This window comes from Sceloporus occidentalis, unplaced genomic scaffold (genome assembly GCF_023333645.1).
Source record: "Sceloporus occidentalis isolate IW3139 unplaced genomic scaffold, rSceOcc1.0.p SCAF_4, whole genome shotgun sequence".
Taxonomy (NCBI): domain Eukaryota; kingdom Metazoa; phylum Chordata; class Lepidosauria; order Squamata; family Phrynosomatidae; genus Sceloporus; species Sceloporus occidentalis.
In genome coordinates, this window is record NW_028316984.1 from 200319218 (window position 1) to 200343488 (window position 24271).

The window sequence follows — 24271 nt, forward strand, 5'->3', positions numbered from 1 at the left end:
GTTCATATCAATGTCTGAAACCAGGAATGATAATCAAACAATTTATTGAAGGAACAGCAAGATAGGTCAGCAGCAGATCTTTAACCACTGGAATAAAACCACCATTACTTAAAGATGAGGGGAGAGAGCAAAATAAAAGATATTAGGACAACATCATAAAAATACTACTATGCGTTATCACAGTGTTTACAGGAACACATCTGTACAGTAAGTATGGCATGCTATTCCCCCTCCCCGAAAGAAGTAGAAAGAGGAGGGTGAGAGAGAAAGACATTTCTGGGAAACCCAGGGATTATTACCAGCTGTTTAAGAGGCTCGGGGGTTCAGTAACCTAATGTACTTGTCATTTGTTTAAAAATTAACAAAAAGTAAAGATGGATACAAAGATGTTTGTGAAAATGAATCCAAATTCCTCTACATGAGACATAGCAAGGAGTCAAATCTATTTTAAATTACCTAAAAAGGTTCAAGCAAACTCTGCAGAATGAATGGGAAGCAAGCCAAGTCTTGTTAGAACAAAACATTTTAGCTTCCAAAAAGACTATGAGGCAACACAAAACTCTGTTTATCAAAGACTCCAACACTTTCTGTGTGCCCAGATGATATTAAGATAGTGAAACCCAGGTGATTCAGAAGAGATTTGGATCCGCCACTCACCTGTAATGCTGCAAACATCATCATCTCCTCCTCTGTGCATTCTATTTCTTCCAACAGAATAGCCCACTTTGACTGTTCATACAGCTGGTTGATTCTGATTGCATCATACTGTCAAGACATAACCAAAGCATTGGTACTGAATCCTGCCTATGACTTTTTATAACCAAAAAATGAACCCTTACAAATTATCCTGTAAGCTAGTTTAATGTTTCAGTTTCTGCTTGCTGTTCAAATGCTGTGCCAACTTAAAATACCAACATGTGTTCAGTTGTCTGGAAGAGTCGATGCCGTGAAATAGAAAGCATCTTGCTCTCTAGCAGATACTACAGCCGCAAACTCCAATAGTCAGTCACTAGCTTCACTGCTATTGTACAATTATACCATAAAAAAATTCATCTATCCCAACAATTGGTTTCCCAATCTCTAGCTTCATACTCAATTAAGTTGAGATTTATAGGTACTGAGTTGGTATAGCCTGCCAACTAACAGTGTCTTCTAGATATAGTAGGATGGAGTATTTAAAGAGTAAGTTCTTATAATTGGGGGGGGGGGGGGGGAATCTTCAAATTATGGTTGCTGCAATGATTATGTTAATCTATGCAAACAAACTACAATACAGATTTGAACAGGCATTCTCATGCCTGTGGGTAACCAGCACGTATGACTCAAAGTGCTAAGTGTCCCTTCTATCCCTCCAGTGGGCAGCTCCACAGAACCAAAATTACCCAACCATCCGGACCATAATTGTTCAATTTCCAGTTGTAAGAAGAAGGACAGGCTGGCAGGCACAGCCTTGCCCAAAGCAGTCTCCTCCTCAGGCTGCAGGGGCTTTTTGTTGTTGTTCACAATCAGTTTACATTTTTATTGTCTGGCTAAAAAAGTCAAATTGTTTTGCTAAACTTAAGATCAAATTCTTCCCCATCCCAAACAAAACAAATTCAAAACTACTTAGCCAAATTAATTTAATCCAAGCACAGAATTACACTGTCCCTTCTATAGCCTATATGACATGCACATCTGACCCACTACTTAATGGAATGTTGGCTGTATTCCAGTCCTAGAGAATGTTATTTATATCCTTATTTTAGGCATATGGGAAATAGAAGGGTTGAGGACAAACTAAGCTTTCTTTTGCAAGGTTCTAACTAGCTAGGGGCTCAGAAGTTTGCCCTTTTTTTGCACTTGAAGCAACCAGTTTAAAAAAAAAGGAATGGAAACACATTCAATGAAAGCAGTAATGTAAAAGCCTTCCTTTTCTTTTCTTGTAAATCTTTTTAATACAGTTTGTTTGTAATTGATATGGTCCGTTGACTTACTTGAATCCTCTTCCTCAGGGATGTGGCCTCTTCTTCTTTGGAGGTCTTCAAACAGAGTTTGGATGGGCATCTTTCATAAGCACTGTAATTATGTGTTCCTATGGTTCTATGATCTATCTACCTGCTGCAGCCTAAATACAAACCTAGTAGTGATATAGAGAGAGATCTTGAGACTAACTGAAAGAAAGAAATTGGCAGCATGAGCTTTTGTAGACTTAAGTGTATTTCCTTCCACTCTACAAAATACATCTGAGGAAATAGACTTAAGTCTCCAAAAACTCATGCTGCCAACTTCTTTCTTTCTGTTAATTCCAAAGGTCCTACAAGATCTCTCTACATACTGATTTTACAGACTAACACGGCTATATGTGAATTCTACCAATGGTAGTGGTGTGTATGAAGTAGAGCACAGTCTGTTTCCAGTCAGGCTTATGTGTTATTAACAGGTGTAAGGCACTTTGGCTGTTCCTGCTGAATTCGCCATCATATCCATCAGTCATTTTCACATGCACACAAAATACTAAAGACCACATGCAAGCAAACACAACTGTATACCTTAGGATTCAAATCAAAGAAGCTGTAGTATTTGAACCGGAGAAGTAAGGCTTCATTCTCCTTCACATCTTGTTCCATAAGTGACCTTGAAGAATCAAGCCACCTACCAACACAAAAAAGCATGTTTTGGCTTAGTCATAACAGAACAATGTATTTAAAAACTCAAACTGCTAAAATAAGCTCTTAAGACCTACCCTTGGTTGATCTTGGCCTTATCCAGAAGTGTCTGTGGCTTATACATTTTGGCTAAGATTTCTGGGGAAGTGATTGGCTGGCTGACGGCAAGTATACCTGGATTCCCTTCCGATAAGGCACTATCACCAAACCAGGCTGAGGTTGGCGATAAGGGGCTTCCATCATGGGAATCATAGGTTGGTGTCATCGTTTTGCTGTAAAGTCCTGGACTTGAATAAATGCTCCCTGAATTGGAGAGAAATACAGAGTTAGAATACAGTTAGCATTCAATGTTTGGTTCATTGTACACAGAATTTTCAAATTAAAGAGCCCCACACCATTTAGGGAATGCTGCAAATATATGGGCAGATTCTGACATGGCAAGAAACAAGAGTGCAGGGACATGAGAAGAATAAATCTTGGTTAAAAAAATAAACAAGATGGCATCTGGAAAGGCAAACAATTTCTCATTAGTTTTTCAGAGCTCTCTTACAGCATCAACAAGAATATGAGTGGGATGATCAGAAGGGAAAACACTACTTTGACTTTTAAAAGGGCTTGGGGAAAAATGTTTCTCAAGGGGGGAAAAGTGTAGAAACATAGAGAAGTGAGGGAGAAAACAACAGAGGTGCATAAAATGATAAACAAGATAGGAAACTGGAGAAGTTTTGGTCTTTCTCAATATTAGGACCCAACTTCATCCAGGAGACCTGAAAAGTGGGAGATCCAGGACAGAAAAAAGCAGGTACTTCTTCACACAGCATGCATTTACACAACTGACACTTGCTGTCATAGAATGCAGCTATGGCAGCCCATGTGGACAACTTTAGAAGAGGATTAGATACATTCCTGAAGGTTATTTATTTCATTATTTATTTATTAATATATATTATATCCCACCCTATATTGTGAGATCTCACATCAGCATAGAGTAAAACCAACTTAAGTCATTTAAAATAATTTAAAGCAATAAAATTATGAAAACAAGACTAAAAGCTTATTAAGCAATTTTACACGTTAAAGGAGGTTTAAAAGTTTAAAACAGTTTAAAACCATGCATTTGGACACTTGGGAATAAATCAGTTAAGCCCCAAAGGCTGTAACAGCCATGTTTATTTACATGGTGCCAAAATGATGCCAATCTGAACTTCAAAGATAGCAGTTTGAAAGACCCTACTCATACAGTGCTTTGATCCTATGCAAGTCACAGATGAGAGACCATTTAGCAGACCTCAATCTTTGGGTAGGCATATATAAGGAGAGGCACTCCTTTAAGTACTGAGCTCCCAAGACGTTTTAGGATTTTAAACATCATCACAAGCATCCTGAATTCAGACCCAATGGGAAGTGGCTGTCAGTACATTCCTTAATGATCCCAAGCACAACAAACCACAGAGTACACTTGAACTCCCAGTGACAAAGTTGGATCTGTGAATATTGATAAGGCATCTCTTTCCTTGGGGAGTTGAACCCTATGGAGGAAGAGTTACTTCCTGGATGTGAGAACAACTAATCCAGCAAGCCTCTCTCTTATCTGGATTCATCTTCAATTTACTGGCCCTGGGACCTTACTTTTGTTAATTTCGATACTGTAGGCAGCAACAAATAATTTAATCCATTTCCCCATTGCAGCAAGAAAGTCTTTATTTTCAAAGATTGACTGCAGTTGAAAACCCCATCTTTTTTTTCTTGCTAAAGAAATGTGATATTCTATACAGGAATGTTTTATTTTTTTGCACAGAAAACAATATTCATGCTAGCTTCTGCATCAAAAATTGAGTTTTTGATGCAGAAAAAGATGTTCTGGCAGAGAAGACTTCATTCTTCCTTTCTGCACAGAAGTCTCAAACTATGAAGACCCTCGTGGCACCCAGAATTCTCCTTATCAGGGTTTCCAAACATTCAGGAAATGCTCCCTTCTTTTTTGTTTTTCTTTTCTTAAAAAACAGGGGTTTGAATGTTTGACAATCCTTGGAGCCCTGAATAAGATCATTAAAACGTAATTATTATTATTTATTTCCTGGAGTACCTACATGGCCAGGATGAGGAAGGGCCAGCCTGCATGATACCCCCTGAACTGAGAACAGCCACATCTTGATAAAACACAGGCTTGGGACTAACATCATCTTAAATTTTCCCCCTCCTGTGTTATTTTTAACATCTTTGCCTGATGAAGAAGCCTGTGGAGCTTTCAAAGCTCAGAACATGTATTTTGTGCATTTTGGCTATAAAAGTACAACTTTTTGGTGGATTTTGGATGTTTTGTCCTCTGTTACACAGCCAACATGGATACTTTGGATGTGTTAAAACATCCAGTCAGTAGTCTATTAGCTGCACAGCTGCAGCCAGGTCTGATGACAAGGAGAGGTAGAGCCGAGTGATATCAGCATATTAACGGCATCCAGCCCCAAAACTCTTAATGGCTTCACCCAGCAGTATCATATAGTTAGTACAACCAGTGGGTGAGATATCATGGAATCCTGCAGCACTCAAGAGCTTAATAGCTTTGATACTGAACGGGGATTGGTGGCTATAAATCCTTCCTCCAAAAAGAGAAGGGGACACAAGTGAAGAGTGCTACTCTTTCTGTGTCACTTATGGGCTCCCTGTAGGCACCTGCTGGATAACTATGGAAGAAGAATGCTGACCCAGATAGGGATTTCACTGATTCAGCAAAACTTTCTTATGCTCTTATACAAGTAACCAGAACATCAGGCTCCCATTTTCAATTTAATGTGTTAAGGAGGAATTTGCATCTCCAAATGATTGCTGGAGAAATCCTCCAAGATTTCCAGGAATTAACTTTGCAGATTACATCAGGCATGCAGAATGCAGGAATGCAGAAAATATGCTCTTTGATCCCACACTTCAGATAAGATGTCCAAGTCAACTTTATGTGTATTTTAACATCACTTAATACTAAATACTTGCCAAACTGGAACACAAGGCCCAGTACCTCATTTTCCTACTTCACACTGAATGCCTAAAGAATGTCAATGTAGGACAGGGAGTAGGGAGAAAGTAACTAGAGAAGGTTCTGTTGCATAAGGATCTTCAGATCCATAAACAGGCTAGAGAGGTAGGAAAGCAGGCAAAAGAAAATCACAGAAGATGGAAAGTCCTACCCATACAGGGCTCACCTTTTACTGGACCAATGTAAAGAACATCAGAGCCTACAGAGAGGGAAAGAAAGGAAGTCAGAAGGTAAGACAAGGAAAGAAACAGAAATAAAGAGTGATTAGGGGTGAAAAACAGGCAAAGAGACAGGGCAGCCAAGGATGCAATATAGGATGTGGCAAGTCTTTCTTGTGGTAACTTCTATGTCACATGGCAACTTATATGTTTTATGTCTTTTATCTGATCTGTTAGGTGAAAAAGTCCAGACTGTATATAGGATTACAGCTCAAATGAAGTATAATCAAGACAATAACCAGAAAAGTAGTGGTAATGCAACATCGCATAACAACACAAATCAGCAAAAATATAAACATAAAAGTGGCACCTGAATAAAAATTCTGTTAAGTGCCAAACTGCCATTTTCTCCAGCAAAACCAATCCTGTGCTGTGAGCCCACTGGGCTCTTGTCAAGTAGAGGAAAGGAACTGTTTGTTCAGGTGGAGTGTTCTCTGAATGGTTGACTAGGCAGGTTGTGATAATGGGAGATAAGAAGGTTATCTGACTCTTCTTCCTGGATACCAAAGGGTTAAGTGAACTGAAGAGGTTCAGCTGCATTTTAATGAGGTTCAGCGGTCAGATAGCAATTGCCACTGAGATGGGCAGCTGGGCAGAAACATGAATCTTTTCAGATATAAAAAAACCTGAAAGCCCCTATGTAGCTCTCTCTAAGCAGTCTCTAAGGGCTTCTAACAAAGGATTACCTAGAGCCAAGAGCTCTGGTTTGGGAAGGCTGGTGGAAGCTGGATAATGGAGTCCAGATCCTCCACCTACCCATGAACATCAAGGATTACAAATTTCATTTGATCTGTGAGTAGAATTAGGAGAATGTATTATCCAGTCATGTCAGGTTTTTAAATTTTTTCCTAATTTTGGCTGAATTGACCTATTCTGCCTGTAATTTATCATTTCTAATCTGTATGTGAAAGACATCTTTAAGCTTCTGCCCAACTGCCTATCTCACTGGCAATTGCTATCTTGATGCTGAACCTCACTAAAATGCAACTGATTCTCTTCGCTTCATTTAATCCCTTGTTGCCCAGGAAGGAGGTTTGGATAATGGTAGGAATTCTCATTATCACGCAGGTAAAGCAAGTTAAGGGAACTAATCCAAACATGAATTTTCACTTTATTACATGAAAGCTGTTTGTTGTTTATTGAGCCATCTCTGCCGCAAGGGAAGAGCTAAAGAAGGGAAGGACATGAGGGGAGAAGAATACAAGGGCAGGACAAAAGGACTGAGGGATGACAATTTAAGGACCAGAGGAAAGGGGAGGAGAGGAAGAATTCAATGGCTGGGGTGGGAAATAACTCAGCCAAGAGCGACAAGATACATAGAATAGAAGAACAAACAGCTACTGGGCAGCAGCAGTAGGTGAGGGTGACACAGATGAAAGATCTCACTGTGACACTATAGCTAACACATGTTGGCACTGCATAGGGAGACCAAGGTGAACCTCCTTGCTAGACCCTTTCACCAAGAAAACCCTGAAGGCTGTACATTTATTCTCCACATAACATCAAATTGATAAAGTCGTAGAATAAGGGTAGTAAACATCTGAAGCATTTCTCAAAAGGCAATAAAATGTTTTCCCTCTCTTGGCTGAACTTCCAGAAATAAACAGGCTGCCTGGGTTTCAGCACAGTGTGTGGCTCCACAGCCTCAAAACCAACATTTCTTAAAATAGCGCATGGGAGTCTAAACTGCACAATCGTTTTGTGGTCAGTTTTTTATAACCTCTTGCTACCCCGGTGTGTGTTTGCAAGGCGTATTCTCATTCTTAAGAGTTTTAGAATATTTGGTCTCGTCATCACGATTCTGTGTCAGATTACTATAAGGCTACTTAAGCATGAAATATTTCTACAAGGTGGTAGTGGTTTCGAAGCCCACCTCCAGAGACCTCATGAGTTGGATTCTAGATGTATTTATTTTGCTTCCATTCAAGTCAACAGAACGACAAATTTCAATATATACAGAATTAAGTCAGTGTGGAAAATGACCTGCTGTTTTCCCTAACATGTTGCCCAGAGCGACCATTCCAACACTAACACTATCGTTAAACCATTCTTAAATAAAGAAAACTATTCTGTTTGCAATAGAGAATCCAGGAGGCTTATTAAAATCAGAAGCAGAAATTCAGACAGCTCACTTCTTGCACTATCATTAAGATGGTGCTGAAATATAATTCACATCTAGTTAGCCTCTGGGTGCCCATATTAATTAGGATCCCACTAGGCAATGCTGCATTCTCATTCTGCTGTTTAAAAATATGGCTTCTGGAGGGATTCAATGTTCTGTGCCTAAGAAAGGGGCAGGTAGCCTCACCCAGAAGCAGCTTGCTTCTCAAGGAAAGTTACTCTTTCTGTTGCTAATGGAGCAGAAATTTTATCACCTGGATCTTACAACTCTTTTTATACCCCAGAGTCCACATGGCCAAAGAGAGGAGTGGCCTCTGCTGGACCATCCCTCCAGACCATCCTAATTGAAAACAAAAACTTATGAATATATTGTACAGGGACGTAGCCAGGATTTTGGGGAAGGGGGGGGGGTCCAGACTAAGTGCCACCATTATAATGGAGCTTGGGTGCGGTGGCGTGGCAGCACACACCATTCATTTTATCTAACGGAAGGGGGGGTCCGGACCCCAAGAACGCCCCCCCCCTTGGCTATGTCCCTGTATTGTAGTTAATATACACTAAATATGCTACTCTATTTCCTAAATGCTTCTTCTTCTTCTTCTCCATTCCAGCCAGCACTCAGATGACATTCTCATTATGAAAATAACTTGCACATGCATAACTGGTGTTTGGTGTAAAAGCATAAGCATACAGGCAAATTAAACTAATTTTGCAAATACATCAACAGACACTATCAGCCAAGAAGAAGTTTGGCTAGCCTACCTGCCCAACTATCTGCCCATTTTTGCAGATTTAACTGCCAATAAAGAAGTCACAACAGTTTCTTCTTTACAACTCCTTTATAAAAGATAATGTAATTCTTCCTTGTCAAGAGAGGACTAGCTAGTTTGCAAGGTTAATTTAAGCCCCCCCCCTTTACAATGTGATCAATAATAATAATAACAATAATAATAATAGTTTTTATTTATATATATCCTGCCTCTCCCTGCAGATCGAGGTGGGAGTACAACAACAAATTTAAAATTATAGTTAGTTAAATACATTCTCATATTATAAAATCTTAAAAATACATCAAAAAACCTATACAGGTATAATATCAGCATCTAATTTCCCATACTTGCTCCGAATGAAGTGTCATCTTAAAGCTATTATAGCAGATCAGGGGGATAGGCTCGCCGGAAGAGATTCGTCTTGAGTGGCAATAAGACGGATCTCCTCCGGCAAACCATTCCACAGTTTGGGGGCCATAGCAGTGAATGCCCTGTGGGAAGTAGACCTTAGTCTGGTCTTTGGATAATCCAATAGATTCTTCCCAGTTGTTCTGAGAGTGCGGGGCGGATTGTGTAGGGAGCTTCACCATCTGGAATCTGCCTGAGAGGTAGGAACGGAACCACTGGAGCGCAGTGCCCCCAATGCCTAACTCCCTCAGGCGTTCCAGAAAGATACTATGGTCAATGGTATCGAAAGCTGCTGAGATGTCCAAGAGCACCAACAAGGTCACACTTCCCTTGTCAATGCCCAGATGGAGATCATCGACTAAGGCGACCATGGCTGTCTCAACACTGTATCCTGTCCTAAAGCCGGTTTGAAATGGGTCCAGATAATCCGTTTCATCCAAAATGACTTGGAGTTGGAGGGCAACTCCCTCTCGATCACTTTGCCCAAGAATGGTAACAGGGAGACCGGTCTGTAGTTATTTCTTATCAGGGGATCTAAAGAGGGTTTTTTAAATAGCGGTTTAACTATCGCTTGTTTCAATTCTGATGGAAATGTTCCCTCTTTAAGGGATGTGTTAATTATGAGATGTAACAAAGTTTTCATCACATCCTCCCTCCCCCGAACAGTCAACCACGAAGGGCAAAGGATCGAGAGAGCACGTCGTCGTCTTTACACTTCCAAGGAGTTTGTCCACTTCATTGGTATTTACAAACTCAAAATGATCCAGTATAACTAAGTCCGCGAAGTCACTGGACACCTCTCTTACTGATTCTGTTATAATGTCTGTGTCCAGATCAGCCTTTATCTGAGAGATAACCTCCTATTCTTATGAACTAACATCCAGAAATAAGTAGTGAGGTACTATGTACTTTTTTCATATTCCTATATAGATGGTACTTCTACAACATCTTGCCGAGCTTCTTCTGTAACATCTGAATTTTACAAAGAATGCAGATGTATGCCTATACTAGAACAGATGTTTGATAGCAATGGAGTCTGAGAGATAATGAGAACTGGAATCCAACCACGAATAAACAAAGTGCAATGGAATTCAAAGGAAGCCAGCTGCTTCAGCAAAATGTTTTTGCAGTGCACACTAACAACACAAATGGAGTCAATCCACTGTGCAACACTGGAGCATACCTTGCATGTGTTTCACGAGGGCAAGAAAGAGCAGTGCATGGTGAATCATAGAATCGTAGAGTTGGAAGAGACCACAAGGCCATCCAGACCAACATGTTCAAGCATGTGTCCCCTGAATCCCACTTTTAAAGTCCGTGAAACTGTCCATGTCAGTTCCCATAGCCTCCTGACCCCCAATTTTTAAACAAAAATTTAACATGAGTTTCAGGCTATTTTAACTCAAAACCACGCGTAGAAAACCTCCCATAAATGCACAAAAAATTGCAAACCAACCCCTCACCCTCCGATTCCCTCACCCTGAGTCCTTCTCAAAATGGCAACAAAAAGTGATGCAATGTCACTTCCAGTTGCCATTTTGAGAGGAGCTGTTGAAGAAAAGCATAAGTATTTTGGCATGTTGGGTAGCAGACCATGGGGTTGGGCCCTGGGGGCAAATTAGCTCCTAGCCCCTGTGCAATTTGCCCATCCCTGCTTTAAGTGCAACTCTCTATGGGTACAGTGTACCCATCCAACTTCTCAACAAATCCCTCCCCCAGTCAATTCCATATTGATTACCATTGCTAGCAGGCACTATTCATATCACAGAACAATGGCCAGGATTTGTATCAGGATCTCTGGGGGAGCAAATGGACAACCTACTCTCTTTCTCATGTATGAAGCATCTTTGTACAGACCCCTCTATACATGCTGGAGGAGGAGGGTGGAAAGGATGAGCCAATGCAATCATACCTCACTTGTGCCCTTTGCAGATTCTTCATTGCCCAATTTATATTTCACATTCTCCTTGTTGCCACTGTCTCTCCAGCAATGGCATTTTCTTCTCCTTCACAAACTCCTTGGAGGACCAGTATGTGTAACCATAGTACAAAGACAGCAGCTGAAATTCCCAGACTTCTAGTTTGTTGCTGATGGGACAAAACTAGCCTCATTTCAAATATTAGCAGCCAATTTAGAACTACTCACTCGACTGGCAATGAGGGAAGATGTGCTCATCAACAAGGTAGCAGGTTCACAGGGAGAGAAAATCCTGCAGCCGGATGCAACTCAGGGTCTCATGTCAACTGCTCAAACAGGGAAGAGTCATTCATTTTACTTACTACTTTGTGCCAAACTAAAGTTAACCAGGAGGTGAACAGGTGTGTAATTATTTTGAAAAACTGTTTCTTCCTTCTTTCTGTTGCCTGTTTTTTAAAACTAAAAAGCAGGCACCAGGAGCTGGGGAGTGATGGGAGAGGTTTAACTTTGCCACTTGCAACCAATTCCTTACTCCTATTTTCCCTCGTCATCACAAACTGCTTTTCAACCACGAGAGAAAAGCTATGCACCTTCACATACAATTCTTCAAGGGGTGGAAAAGCAGATAGATACATGAAGATATTTTTGGAGAGAAAAACAATGCATTCTCCTAGGGCTAGGTCCTCCCACCCCTGTGTTTCTTCTACTACTGTCTGTGTCCCCATGATCACCGCCACTACAACTGATTTTCATGAAATAATTCATTAATTAGTAATTAAAGTGGTCCTTACTGACACTCTGCTGAGACAAAACCTATCACTACCACACAGAAAGTCTCAAGTTGAATTCAAACTATGCTTATGAAACTCTGCCAAGGAGCATCAAGATTAACACTGATTATGGAAAAAGAAGCATGTCTCTTATATTTTTTGACAAAAAGGGCAAAGGCACTCTTTTTTAAAGATTAATTTTTATTATGTAATTTTTAACACAAACAATCTAATGTACAATCCATACAATATATAACCAAAGGTAAAGAAACGAGTGGGGAAAGGGGAAAAAGAAGTGGGGGGAAGGAGGGCAAAGGCAACTTTGACATAGCAACTAGCTAGTTTATTTACAGTTCTGGTTTTTGTGGAGGAATGCCAAGGGCAGGAGAGGACAAGTACAAAGCCCCACTGCTGAGTTGCTCCCCTTCTTAAAACCAGCTGATCTGATCGCTGGGACAGAGCAGCTAGTAAAAACAAACAAACAGTCACACTGAAGTGAGGGAGTGGAAGGAGAGCCCACTAAGGGTTCAGGCCGACTCTTGGATAGTGAGATCTTGCAAGGACTAGTAGTGATATGGTGTTGAGAAATCCTGATCCACTGGTTATCTGTGCACTTAAAACCCTTATATTATCATTAAGGAGGCCAAAGAATCCCAGGCATTGCCAAGGAATCTAACAGAACCAGGAACACACATAAAGGACACAACTTAGTAAACAGCATTCAGAACATTTGATTTGTACGTATGAAGGCAGGGAAGACAGGCAACAAGTTCTGGAATTAATGTGTGGTCTGCAGTAATATGGTCAAGATGCAATATTAATTTTACTTTTTCTTTTTTTCCAGTTCCATTAATTGCAATTTTTTTTAGCTCTTTTCTTTAAAAAAATCAAGATCATACAAATGCAAGTTTATTCCCTCTCCCCAGACTGACCCATTCTGCCCTCTTTCCCATGTGATAACTGCCTTCTTCCTATCACCCCTGCTTTGAAGTGAAGTGCAGGACATCTGTCAGCTGAGGTAGGCAGAGAAGAAGAGTCATGCAATTCAGCAAAATGCAGGAGATTCAAATCTATACAGTGGTCCCTCCACATTCGCTGGGGTTAGGGGTGAAGGACACCCCCCCCCCCCCGAATGTGGAAAAACCACAAAGCACTATTCTTTTCCCCTAAGAGAATACCTCTCTAGGAATCTCCAGATCTTCCAGAGCAACTATATGGTCAACATCTGCCAGAGGTTGATCATAGAGTCATGCTGGAGGACCTACAAAATGCCTACAGAAGTGTTTTCTCTAGAAGCTTCTAGGTTCTCCAGCACAACTCTATGGTCAACTTCTAGCAGAATTGCACTGGAGGACCTAGAGATTCCAAGAGAGAACATATTAATCAAAACTGCAAATAATCAAATCTGCAAAACTGCAAATCTAGAGGGCCAATTGTAAATAATCTGCATTGTCCTTCTTTGCACAATATATTTCTGCCTTGCTACTTATTGGGAAATTGCTCCCTCCTCCTTATGAGATATGTGTTCATGGACAGTATGATATTTTTGTTGTTATTGCTATCCACCGCTGAGTCAATCTGGACCCATGGTGACCCTACAGACTTGCATTTGTAGACACGTCTAAGGCACTTCAACCTGCTTCCAGGCAAGTTTTTTTTAACTGTGGGGGTTGGGGGGCTTTGGGGGCACATGCAGCCATAAATTACATTTTTCCTTTCCTGATTTAGAACATTAGCAATAGCAACAGCAGCTTCATTTATATACCACACTGAGCAGTCGCTAAGCAGTTTACAAGTGTAAGCTAATTGCCCCAACAAGTTGGGTACTCATTTTAGTGACCTCAGAAGGATGCCAGGCAAAGTCGACTCTGAGCCCCTGGCTGGGATTGAACTCACAACCTTGTGGTTTGTGAGTGAGTGGCCACAGTACTGGCATTTAACCACTGCACCACCAGGGCTCTTGGTTTACCTAGCCCAGTTTATCTCAACTGGGCAGCAGAAGTTTCCCCAGAGTTTCAGACAGGAGTCCTTTCCATCTAATCTGAAGCAGTCAAGGAATGTAACTAGGATCTTGTGCATGAAAAACATGTGCTCCAACAAAGGGCCACAGCCCCTCCCTGGAAAAGAAGGATCTCCCAGGACTTGGACTGACTACACACTCCACAAGGAACCTCCCAAACCACTCAGTCATAAGAGCAGGCAAAAAGTATTGTTTTAAGTTTGTGAGTTGGTACTCACATCACAAAACAATGGGCCAAGAACATTTTTTGGAAATGAATCCTGGGCAAATTTCTCTTTGGTTCGTTCCCAAAGGCCAAACTGCTATCTTTAAATGAAATGTTTATATGAACATGAGATTGTATATAGAATACTTTGGCAAACAAGACTGTGTGAGAAGACAGTGTTCCAGAGGTAAGTTGCAGCAAAACATTCATTATTCTTCTCTGCCAAATCTTTAATGTATTTTACAGCTAGATTCTAAGAGTCATTGTAACAGCAACTTGAGGTGGAATGCACTAATGTTTATAGCAGGACAACTTCATGAAACATGATGTTGTACCAAAGCCATGTGTCCCGTTTCAGATTAAAGAGAGAAAGAAATAATAGCAGTCCACCACATATTAACCCCAAAGGCACTTCATTACATGCCTTGATAGAAGTAAACATAGTAAGTAGTCCAGCTCTCCAACAATCATACTCACAGAGAGTTACATAAAATACACTAATGTAGTCAATAAAGGTAACACCATGAAACAACCTAAATACTCTAAAGGCACTAAATCCTGTCTGATCTTGGTAGCTAAGCAGGGTAAGCTCTGGTTAGTACTTGGGATGGAAGACCAGCAGCAAATACCAGGTGCTGAAGGCTCGATTTCAGAGGAAGAAACTGGCAAAACCACCTCTGGGTATTCCTTGCCTAAGAAAACCTATGAAATTCATGGGATCACTATAAGTCGACAGACAACTTGAAGGCACACACACACACAACACCATGAGAGACTGAGGACAGCAACTGAAAACAAAACATATTTTAAAAGCAAGCTTTCAGGAAACTACTCATGGCCCTTATTTTACAATCAATTGTACATGCACATTCAGAAGACCAGGGTCAGGACACATCTGGGAAATAATAACACTTAAAACCTGCTTATGGCTGAGGGTATAATGTAGACATATTTCCCAGTGATTTCAACAGCAGTGACTCTCTGGTCAGAAGACTTAGAACTGCAGCCTCATGCCTTCGATTATCCACTAAGGCAGCAATAAAGAGCCAGACTATATTTGTTGGGCAGACATTTGCAGCCACATAACACCTCCTGTTGACATTTAAAAAGAGGAGGCTGGCCTTTTGAAAAGGTGACAGACAGGAAGAGATGTGTTGGGCATTAAGCTACCAAGCATGTTTTCACTGGTAAAATGATCTACTTACACATTTCTCCATAGGGGGTCCTTGAGACCAGACCCAGCTTGCCCTTTCCATGCCTCCAAGCATCTGATGCTATGCCAGTAATTCCTTCTGCTGAGGAAAACAGGGATGGTGCTCCTCAAGACAGCCTATCATCCCACAATTAAAATTAGATGGCAGTCTGGCAGGACTAGAGGCTCTGAGTCTAGAGTCCTTCCAAGAACTCCAAACTGATTCCTCACAGAAATGCTTATACCAGACACAGGCACAGCCTTAAAAGCTACTGTGCTGGCAACCAATAAAGCCCAATTACGGTGCCAAAACAATGTCACGGTGTATGTCTCTGACTTTCTGCAGTGCAATCTATTAAATTTAAGATAGTGTTGATGGCAATCAAGTCTGTGAGTGGCACATACTCTGGTTGTGCCAGGTATCTTCTCCAAAATGCTCTAGCTTGGCAGCTCTCAACAGCCAGCTATCACCTATAGTTTTGGAAATCACAGAACTATTGAGTCTTTTGCTCTTGGGTTTCTCAATGTGGAATTCATTCCCTTCTAGGATTCAGTCTGTTTCTTCCTCATCTCAGATAACCGCCTTCAGATTTCTGTGTTCTCCAAGGAATTCTAGGGAATCTATAACCAGTCTGGTCCCCAAACATTTTGGGCTAGTGAGCGCATTTGGATTTGTTGAGAGAGTGCCATTTGTTGATATTTTGGACAAATAGGAAAATTAGGGGCATGGCCAACTTATCCCCCCCCCCAAAAAAAAATCCTCCCTAAGGCAAATTGATGAAGCTGAAAGATCACTAAAAAGCAATGCCTAAGTACAAGACAGAGACATACAGTCTGAACTCCAAAACACAAAACATTATTTTGAAATCTCAGTTTTCAACTCCATCATTAATTTCACAGAAGACAAAGTAATTTAAAAAATTGATTTCACAGAAAGCAGACTGAGCTGCCCAGAGAAGCATGCTTTCTCTGTCTGTCTATCTCTCTGTCTCTCTCACACAAAAAACCCTGTCAAATTTTGAAGTGTCTGGGACAATATACTGATGACTTCTGGCTGTCACACATACATAGAAATTTTCTTCTTTTTTTTATTGTAGATTTCACATCAAAACAACAGAGCACTTATGTCCCAAACTGTTCTCAAATTATCTGAGAACAGATAATTTGAACTGTTCTCCAAATTATCTCCAAGGCTTGGAAGTGCCCATTTTTTTCTTCAGATTCCTGGCTGATAACTCTTAATCTGTACTTTAGAGACAAGTCACAGATGAAGTAATATATGTAAGTACTGTACATAGAAAAGGAAAAGAACACAAGGCTATTTTTAACATATGAAAAATCTGCAAATTGTTATTAAATAAGGAAAACTAATACAAAGAAGAATAAAAACAAAAGCTTTGTATGACCACTGAGGTGTTCGTAAGGACACGTACCCCATAATTCAGAACTGATTTTTAAAAAGGTTAGCACATCTTTATCATCCACTATTTTGAGAGAAGAAGTGATACACAGATGGGAAAGGGAATGTTACAAATGTACATATAGATGTGTCCCCATGTTTGGCACACTGAGTCTAACCAGCTCTTATCTTGTAAGAGTGTCAGCACAAGGCCAAATGATTACATGCATCAAGCTCAGTGTTCAAAAGAGCACTTGACACAGTGCCATGATCTTAACTGCAGAGTTAAAGGAACTGAAGCCAAATGCTATCATTACTAAATATTATACAGCTCTCCTGTGAATTCTGCAGACTTTAGCAGCAATGTCATTTCCTGCACCGCCATCAAGAGAGCAGGTGTGACTGTACATCGTTCCCTTTAGCATCTACTCTAGTTTCAGTTTTAAGAACTCTCTCCTGCTCTTAGTGCCACTTCCAAGTTGCTCCCCTTACTTCACTCCTTCTCCATCCCTACCCATTTAAGTCTATTAATGCAAAAAATATAGACTTCACCTGATCCTGGGGTGATTAATGGCCCTTCCAGCTCCAGTGTCTCATCTTCATACTGGTCATCCAGCTTTTTCTTTTTCTTCTTTGTTGGATCTCTAGGTTTTCTCAAGAGGGAGAGTTCCTCTGGATGTCTGATGTCTAGGGGAGAACAAGAAGAAATCACATTTTCACACAAGAAATCACACAAAGAATTATTCAAGTAAAAGTAAAAAAGTAAAATAAAACACCCACAGGGAAAATGTGGGATGAAGTGGGGTGAACTGTACATTATTAAAGCATAGGTTTTTATGGATGGCAAAGGCTCTACTCCTTGCCACCACTGATATTGTTATCATAATCCACCAAGAAGACTTTGCTATTCAGCAGCATACAAATATTATAAACAAACAAGTGTGCCACAAGAACTTTCTCAGTGTTCCTTATGCCATGGCACATTGTTTTTGCTAGTCTTAATTCATCTCAAAAGGGATTTGAAACACAAATCCAGAATTCCATTGGCAGCAAAAGAGGAATTGGAAGAGTTGCTTGGCTTTCTCCTTTAATCTTTGTTTTTGTTTTTAAAGAAGTGCCAGATACCTGCCAGAAGCACAAATTAATTTGGAATGCATCCACCTGGAACAGTTTCCCTGAGCTTTCTTTTAAGACATTTTTCTCTCCTCACGTCCCTCTCCACAAATTAACTTCGTCAGTGAGAGTACCATATATACTCATGTGTATGTTGACCTCGTGTAAAAGTTGATGGCAGGTTTGGGATCGAAAATTATGGATTTTTATATGATCTGTGGAAAAGTAGTGGTATGTTCACAAAGGACAAAGCAAGAGAAGACAATGCCAAAAAAACTTTTAAAATTCTGGCAGGCATAACTCTTTTTGCTCACCCTAAAGGCTGGATGGATGAGGAGGGAAATAGGGTAAGTGGTGTGTCAGCTATGCGATGTGTGTCAGAAGCAGCCAGGCTTGGATGAAGTCAAGAAAATGCACACATGCCAAAAAGGATGTAAAAAGAGTTAAGGTACAGTATTAACTCTTATTTAATAACAAGAAACTACCTTTTTCTTTGAGTAGAGTGGTGAAAGGCAAAAGCTTACTCCATCCTAGGAGAACCTAAAAGAAGCACCAATCCCCTCTACTCTCTCTTGGTGCACCAAGTACCAAAGAGCTACTGCCACCATGATTTTTTCACCCTGGCATTCAAAAAGGCCAGTAGTGGCACTGCAGCTAAGAGTAGATGGGCTTGGTGCTTCTTGTAGGTTCTCCTGGGACATACTATGTTCCTGCCCTTTGCCACTCTACTCAAAGAAGGGATGGTTCCTTTTTTGATAAGAGTTTAGGCAGAGTACTTACATTGGCCCATGGATAAGTTAACCCAAGTTCTTTGGGTTGGTTTTTTATTAAAATTTCAAGATTTATACATAAGTAATTTCCTGAGCCACTATAGCCAGGACCATATTTTTACACATTTAAATCTGTTCAATGCTTGTTATTCCCACTTCACCCTCATTCTAATAGTCTTTCTCCTCACAAAATATACTTCTATGATATGCACGGTGTCTACCATAACTAATGGCAAGAGATAATTGTTTAATAAGAGTACGTTGCATGCTTCTTACATCCCAGCTTGCGAATGTGAAAATAACATTTACAGATCCCTCCATCACTGTCGAAATATTACTGAACACATCATCATCATCATCATCATCATCATCATCATCATCACCACCACCTTCTTCTTCTATCCCGCCTTTCTCCCAATATAGGGACTTTATCTCACTATCTTTCTCTCAGCATCAAATGTTTTGTCACAGAAACAAATACAGTAATCTCTAGCAATTAACACAATTTCTTTGGTCTAAATTGAATAGTTAGGTTTTTGGATTTTGTTTCCAAATAGGTTCCTGACACAAAGCTCAATACTGTAGAATTAACATTATTATATTAATAATAGATTAACCAAATTATAACAATATATTAACTAAAATATTATTAGTAAGTGTCCTCAAATTCTGGGAAGTAGGCTGAAATGTTACCCAGGGATGCATTCCCATGGAATCATGGCTTCTGCAGAAGTAATTAAAGTCAGTTTATTTCCTGCATCTCTTAGGGGGAAAAAATCTTTCCCACCAATTGAAGTTTTTATCAGTGTTTTTATAAAGGATGTTCCAACACACTGAGGATGTGAGGTGGGAAATCCTGTCTCACTTGCTTTGGTAGAGGAGCAAAATCCCCTGTTCATCACTGGCACTACTGCACAATGTACAAAATTGTCCTTTCAGCAAAGGCATGACACTTGCAAATGCATATCCAAGTATGAAGGGAAAATCACTGTTGTGTATATAGCTGCATCTTCTTGTATGGTCCTCATAGTTCTTAGATTTCTAGAATCCTAGAGTTGGAAGAGAACCCAGGGGCCATCCAGTCCAACCCCCTGCCATGCAGGAACACACCATCAAAGCACTCCTGACTCCCATTTTATACAGCCGTATGTGCAGCCCAATGAATTGGTTGCAAACCTCTTACTTTCTCTTTTAGACCTGCTTTTTAATTACTGCCAGCTCTTCCTACCTGTCTATAAGATCCTATATAATACAAGAGCCAACCAGTCCAACCCCATTTGGCCATGCAGAAACTCATGGTATATTGCAGTAATGAGTCAGCATGGCTTAGGGGTTTGAGTGTAGGACTATGACTCTGGAGACTAGGGTTCAATTCCCAGCTCTTCCACGAAACCCACTGGGTGACCCTGGGCAAGTCAAACTCTCTCAGCCTTAGAGGAAGACAGTAGCAAATCTCCTATGGGCAAATCTTCTCAAGAACTGTCAGAAGTTGGAGATGATTGAAGGCACGCAACAACAACAATACTGCAGTAGCAGGCAAGAGTATACACCAAGCTAATGCCATAGCTGGCTCCTTTAGCCCCCTGTCCTTGTCCAGCCACACATATCACAAACACATTTTGTATAGTGCAAGCCAGGATCTGGACAGTTGAAGGAAAATGAAGGATCTGGACCGTTATCTAGACAGCAGGCATGCATGTGCACACATGCAAAAAATTCCTAGGAACCTTCAGTAATCTGAGTACTGGATTAAGGTCCCTTTCACTTCTTCTAGAACAGTGGTCCCCAAATGATGGCCTTTAAAAGATTTTGGACTTCAGCTCCCAGAAGTCTCAGCCATGTTGGTAAATAGTCTGAGATTCTGGGAGCGGAAGTCCAAAATCCCTTAAAGAGCACAGTTTGGGGACCACTGTTCTAGAACATGGGCAGGCAAATGTTGGAGCATAAGGCAACACATTAGCCGCTCCACAGGCGACCTGGGGGGAGCTGCACCACATCCCGCCACAATAAAAATTGGTGGGTTTTTTGGGGAGGCATTTCCTGTTTATAAGGATTCTTCTGTGGAACCAAACATTGCAAAAATATCCTCTCCCAACATCTCCTGGATAACACTTGGGGGCAGTTTTTTTTAAAATGTAAATAAGTGACCTCTGCCCCTTAAACTGGTCCTGGTAAAGCAGGATAATTGTGGCTGTGGGAAAGATTGATTTGTCGGTTTCGTTCTTCAACAGGGTAAGTATCAAATGAGAAAGGGACTTTTCCTTCTCTGTAGCAAGGCTCCACTTTGCAAAGAAAGACAGTTGGATTTTCTCCACGCATGTAATTAGCTGATGTGGAAAAATATTCACTAGGTATAGCTAATTTACTTTAGCGAGGGGAACTATAGAGAAACTTGGTTCCATCAACTAAGGCAGCTCTTACTTCCAGAGCTCTTTGCTGATTACATACTGGATTCGTTATTTCTGCCATGACAATAAGCCAAGGTTGTGAAAGCCTATCCATTTTTCAAGCCAAGAGAGTGTGAGTTTTTTATATATATATATATGTAAAAAATTATATTTTTCAATGTCATACCAGCATTTTCTTAAACAATGATTTTCATCAATCTAAGGTAACCCTGAATTTCATCTAAGGTAACCATGGCCAATTTACACACACACCCCGCAACCAATTCTCCCAAAGGCAAATTGATGGAGGCTAATTGATAAGCCTAGGTACAAGGCAGAGAGATATAGTATGAACTCAAAAACATAAAACACTCTAATAATAATAATAATAATAATAATAATAGCTTGCTCTTCAGCCGAAAGGCTAGCAGAGGGACTTACAAATTGTTAATTAGACATTTCTGAAGTCTCAGTTTTCAACTCCATCAATAATTTCACAGGAGACAAACGAATGAGAAAAGAAATTTGCTCCAAAAACTCAGTACAGGAGACGAAGTAGAATCAGGACTTCTATCAAATGCCAAACCACACATTTGTTGTGCAAACATAACAAAATATTGATTTCACAGAAAGCAAACAGGAGCTTCCCAACAGAATTATGCTTTGTCTGTTTGTCTGTCTGTCTGTCTGTCTGTCTTCACACACACACACAACACCTTGTCAAATTGCCTAGGACAATATACTGATGATTTATGGCTGTCACACATATGTAGAATTTTTCTTCTATTATGCAATTATCTGAACAACAGAGCAGTTATGTCCCAAACTGCAAATACGCAGGGCACATTTTGCAAAAGCATGAAGTGAATTTTCTCCGTTAGTAGAACCCACTAGTCAATGGTCTCACTGTCATCACACAATCTTATTCTTTTAAAGGTAGAGTAAAATATCTGGTGGTCTTTTCATGTTGTTTTGCTCTTTTTCTTATTAAGTTTTAGCTACAACTACACCATGAAGAAATAAGATTAGCTGGGCAAGATTTATTCTTTACAGACCTAGTCCGTCTCTCTTATTCACTGCATTGTCATCAAGATACTTGCAGATGGGACTCCGGTATAATCTGTTCTAATACTTTTCCTGGTATTGTGGTCAGACTGACTAGTCTGTGGTTTCCTGGATATTCTTTTTCTGTCTTTTGAAGAGAAGGATAATGTTTGGTTGTTTCCAATCCTCTGGCACCTCACTCGTTCTCCAAGATATCTCACAAATTATGATAAGTGGTTCTGGGAGTATGGCCCTGAGATCACACTTCAGACTCCTGGTCCCATCAGCCTTAGTAAGCATGACCAAAGTCAGGAATGATATCAGTTTTAGTCTCATAATAGTGGGGATGGAAGGGAGGCCATAGGCTACCTACTCCTGACCCACACTTCTACTGCAATCGAATGACTATAGGGACATGCAAGTATTATTCAGTTGGAGCCAAGGACAACTTTATGTAAAGATCAGAGCGGTACATGAAATCTTCTGCCACAAAGCAGTGTGTGAAGTACAGCATGGCCTCCCAAAAGAAATCAGAGAAGTCACCCTGTTCTATCATGAGAGTCTGACTTGCCCTGGTAGTCTAAAAGGATTAAGATCTCTCAGCAGTCCACAGTTGATAATACAACAGTAGCTCTTATCCATCCCCTCTCTCTGAGACCAAAGAGTTTTATATACTCATTTGCAATTACATCTGCTTCCCTGCAGAAATCTTTCTTGTCCTTTAGAAAAGAATAAAGGCTTATTCAGAAGCCATGTTGGGCAAACATATAGGTAGCATCCCATCTCCATTTTTCAAACATTCATTGTTGTTGGCAAGAGATATTCTGACAAGTGAACACAGATGTAAGGGAAGATGACCAGTTTTGACATGTATTGGTAGAGAGACATCCGTTCATATGCACTAAAGGCATTTTGTTCTCTGCAGTTCAAGCATGCCCACCCACCCACCCATGCATTCTTATTCTCCTACTGACATTTAAAGGGCACCATGTATTGTTTCCCCTCTTTCCCCAAGCAAGGATATTGTATTTTATCTCCTTCACATTTACAGTACATGATGTCCCATATGTTAATGCAATTAAAAAGTGGGTGGTGATAAATAAAGCTGTATGCAAAGACTTCCTTGAGCTTTGAAACAGGAATCTCTGTTGATTATTTTCATTATACCAATTTTGAAAACTAAAAGGAAGCACTGCTGCCTCCCCTCCCCAGCAAATTTTTATGTTTATATCAAGAATACTTGACGAATGATATGTTTTAATCTTGATACTAGGAATTTTGTATGCCATGTTGCTTCCAAGGACACCTTAAGAACAGCACTGCAATATCCTTTGTGTCCCTGAGCTGGCATTGAAGAATCAGCAGTGAGGATTTCTAGAAACACAGCAAGGTGCTGGAGATGACAACCCAGTTTGCAAGGGCTTCAGTTAAAAATACTTTGTAAAGCCTTTCACAACTTTGATTCCACATATCTCAGGGAACGCTTCTCTTTATGTTGTCTCATAGCACAATTTGAATTTTCTTTTCACAGGGCACTGTAAGTTTGGGTAGAGCTGTCCCATAGAGGACCAGGATGTTTAATATTGCCCCAAGGCCATGGAATCAAATACTATGAAATTTTATAATAAAAATAATAATATTTTTTTATTTCTATCCCGCTTTTTGCCAGGCAATCAAAGCGGCGTTTATGAACTTACGGAAGGGCCATCATTTTATTTATTTATTTATTCTTTTATTTTGATCTCCGTTGGCCAACTGCTTAGTTTTGCTGGATTTTAGTGATTTTCTTCCTGTTAAATTGTGTATTGTTTTTCACTGTAAACTAGGCTTGTTTGTATTATTACAAGAATGAATACCCACATCTCCTCCACTGAAGAGAAGGTCAGTCTATTGAAAGCTAGGGCATCACAATGGCTAAGAAACTGAACTGGGATACCAATGGAATAGTGCAGCTTGGTGAACACACCCTACATCAGGAATGGGCAAAATATAGAACGCATGCAATCCCCCAAGGCCTTTTCCGCAGCCTTTCCCTACTTCCGTCCAGACCAGAAGGGCTTTTTTTTTATCAACATCAGAAGTGACTGGACAGGTAGGTATCAATTTGGTTCATCTTTCCCCCACAAAAATGGCCCTTGAAGGATTCTGGCGCTATAACTACTCCCTTTTTCAAGTGGGAGGAACACACACACACACCCTGGAAATACTATTAGGGGTTGCATGTGATCTGTGGGCTAAATTTCATCAACCATGACCTAGA

At 40.3% G+C, this 24271-nt stretch overlaps 1 protein-coding gene across 4 annotated transcripts in view; it reads right to left on the reverse strand.

Annotated features, from left to right (window-relative positions):
• FERMT2 (FERM domain containing kindlin 2) overlaps nucleotides 1–24271 on the reverse strand; it is a 126182-nt gene that overhangs the window by 33256 nt on the left and 68655 nt on the right. For 2 of the 4 annotated variants that reach the window (XM_089522900.1, XM_089522898.1), the window contains 5 exons: nucleotides 17250–17384; nucleotides 5843–5875; nucleotides 2723–2948; nucleotides 2529–2631; nucleotides 658–765 (listed from right to left, as the gene is read on the reverse strand). In XM_089522900.1, the coding sequence (XP_089379026.1) occupies nucleotides 658–765; nucleotides 2529–2631; nucleotides 2723–2948; nucleotides 5843–5875; nucleotides 17250–17384 (605 nt within the window). The remainder of the gene's footprint in view (nucleotides 1–657; nucleotides 766–2528; nucleotides 2632–2722; nucleotides 2949–5842; nucleotides 5876–17249; nucleotides 17385–24271) is intronic. The other 2 variants (XM_089522901.1, XM_089522899.1) reach the window with 1 other exon arrangement.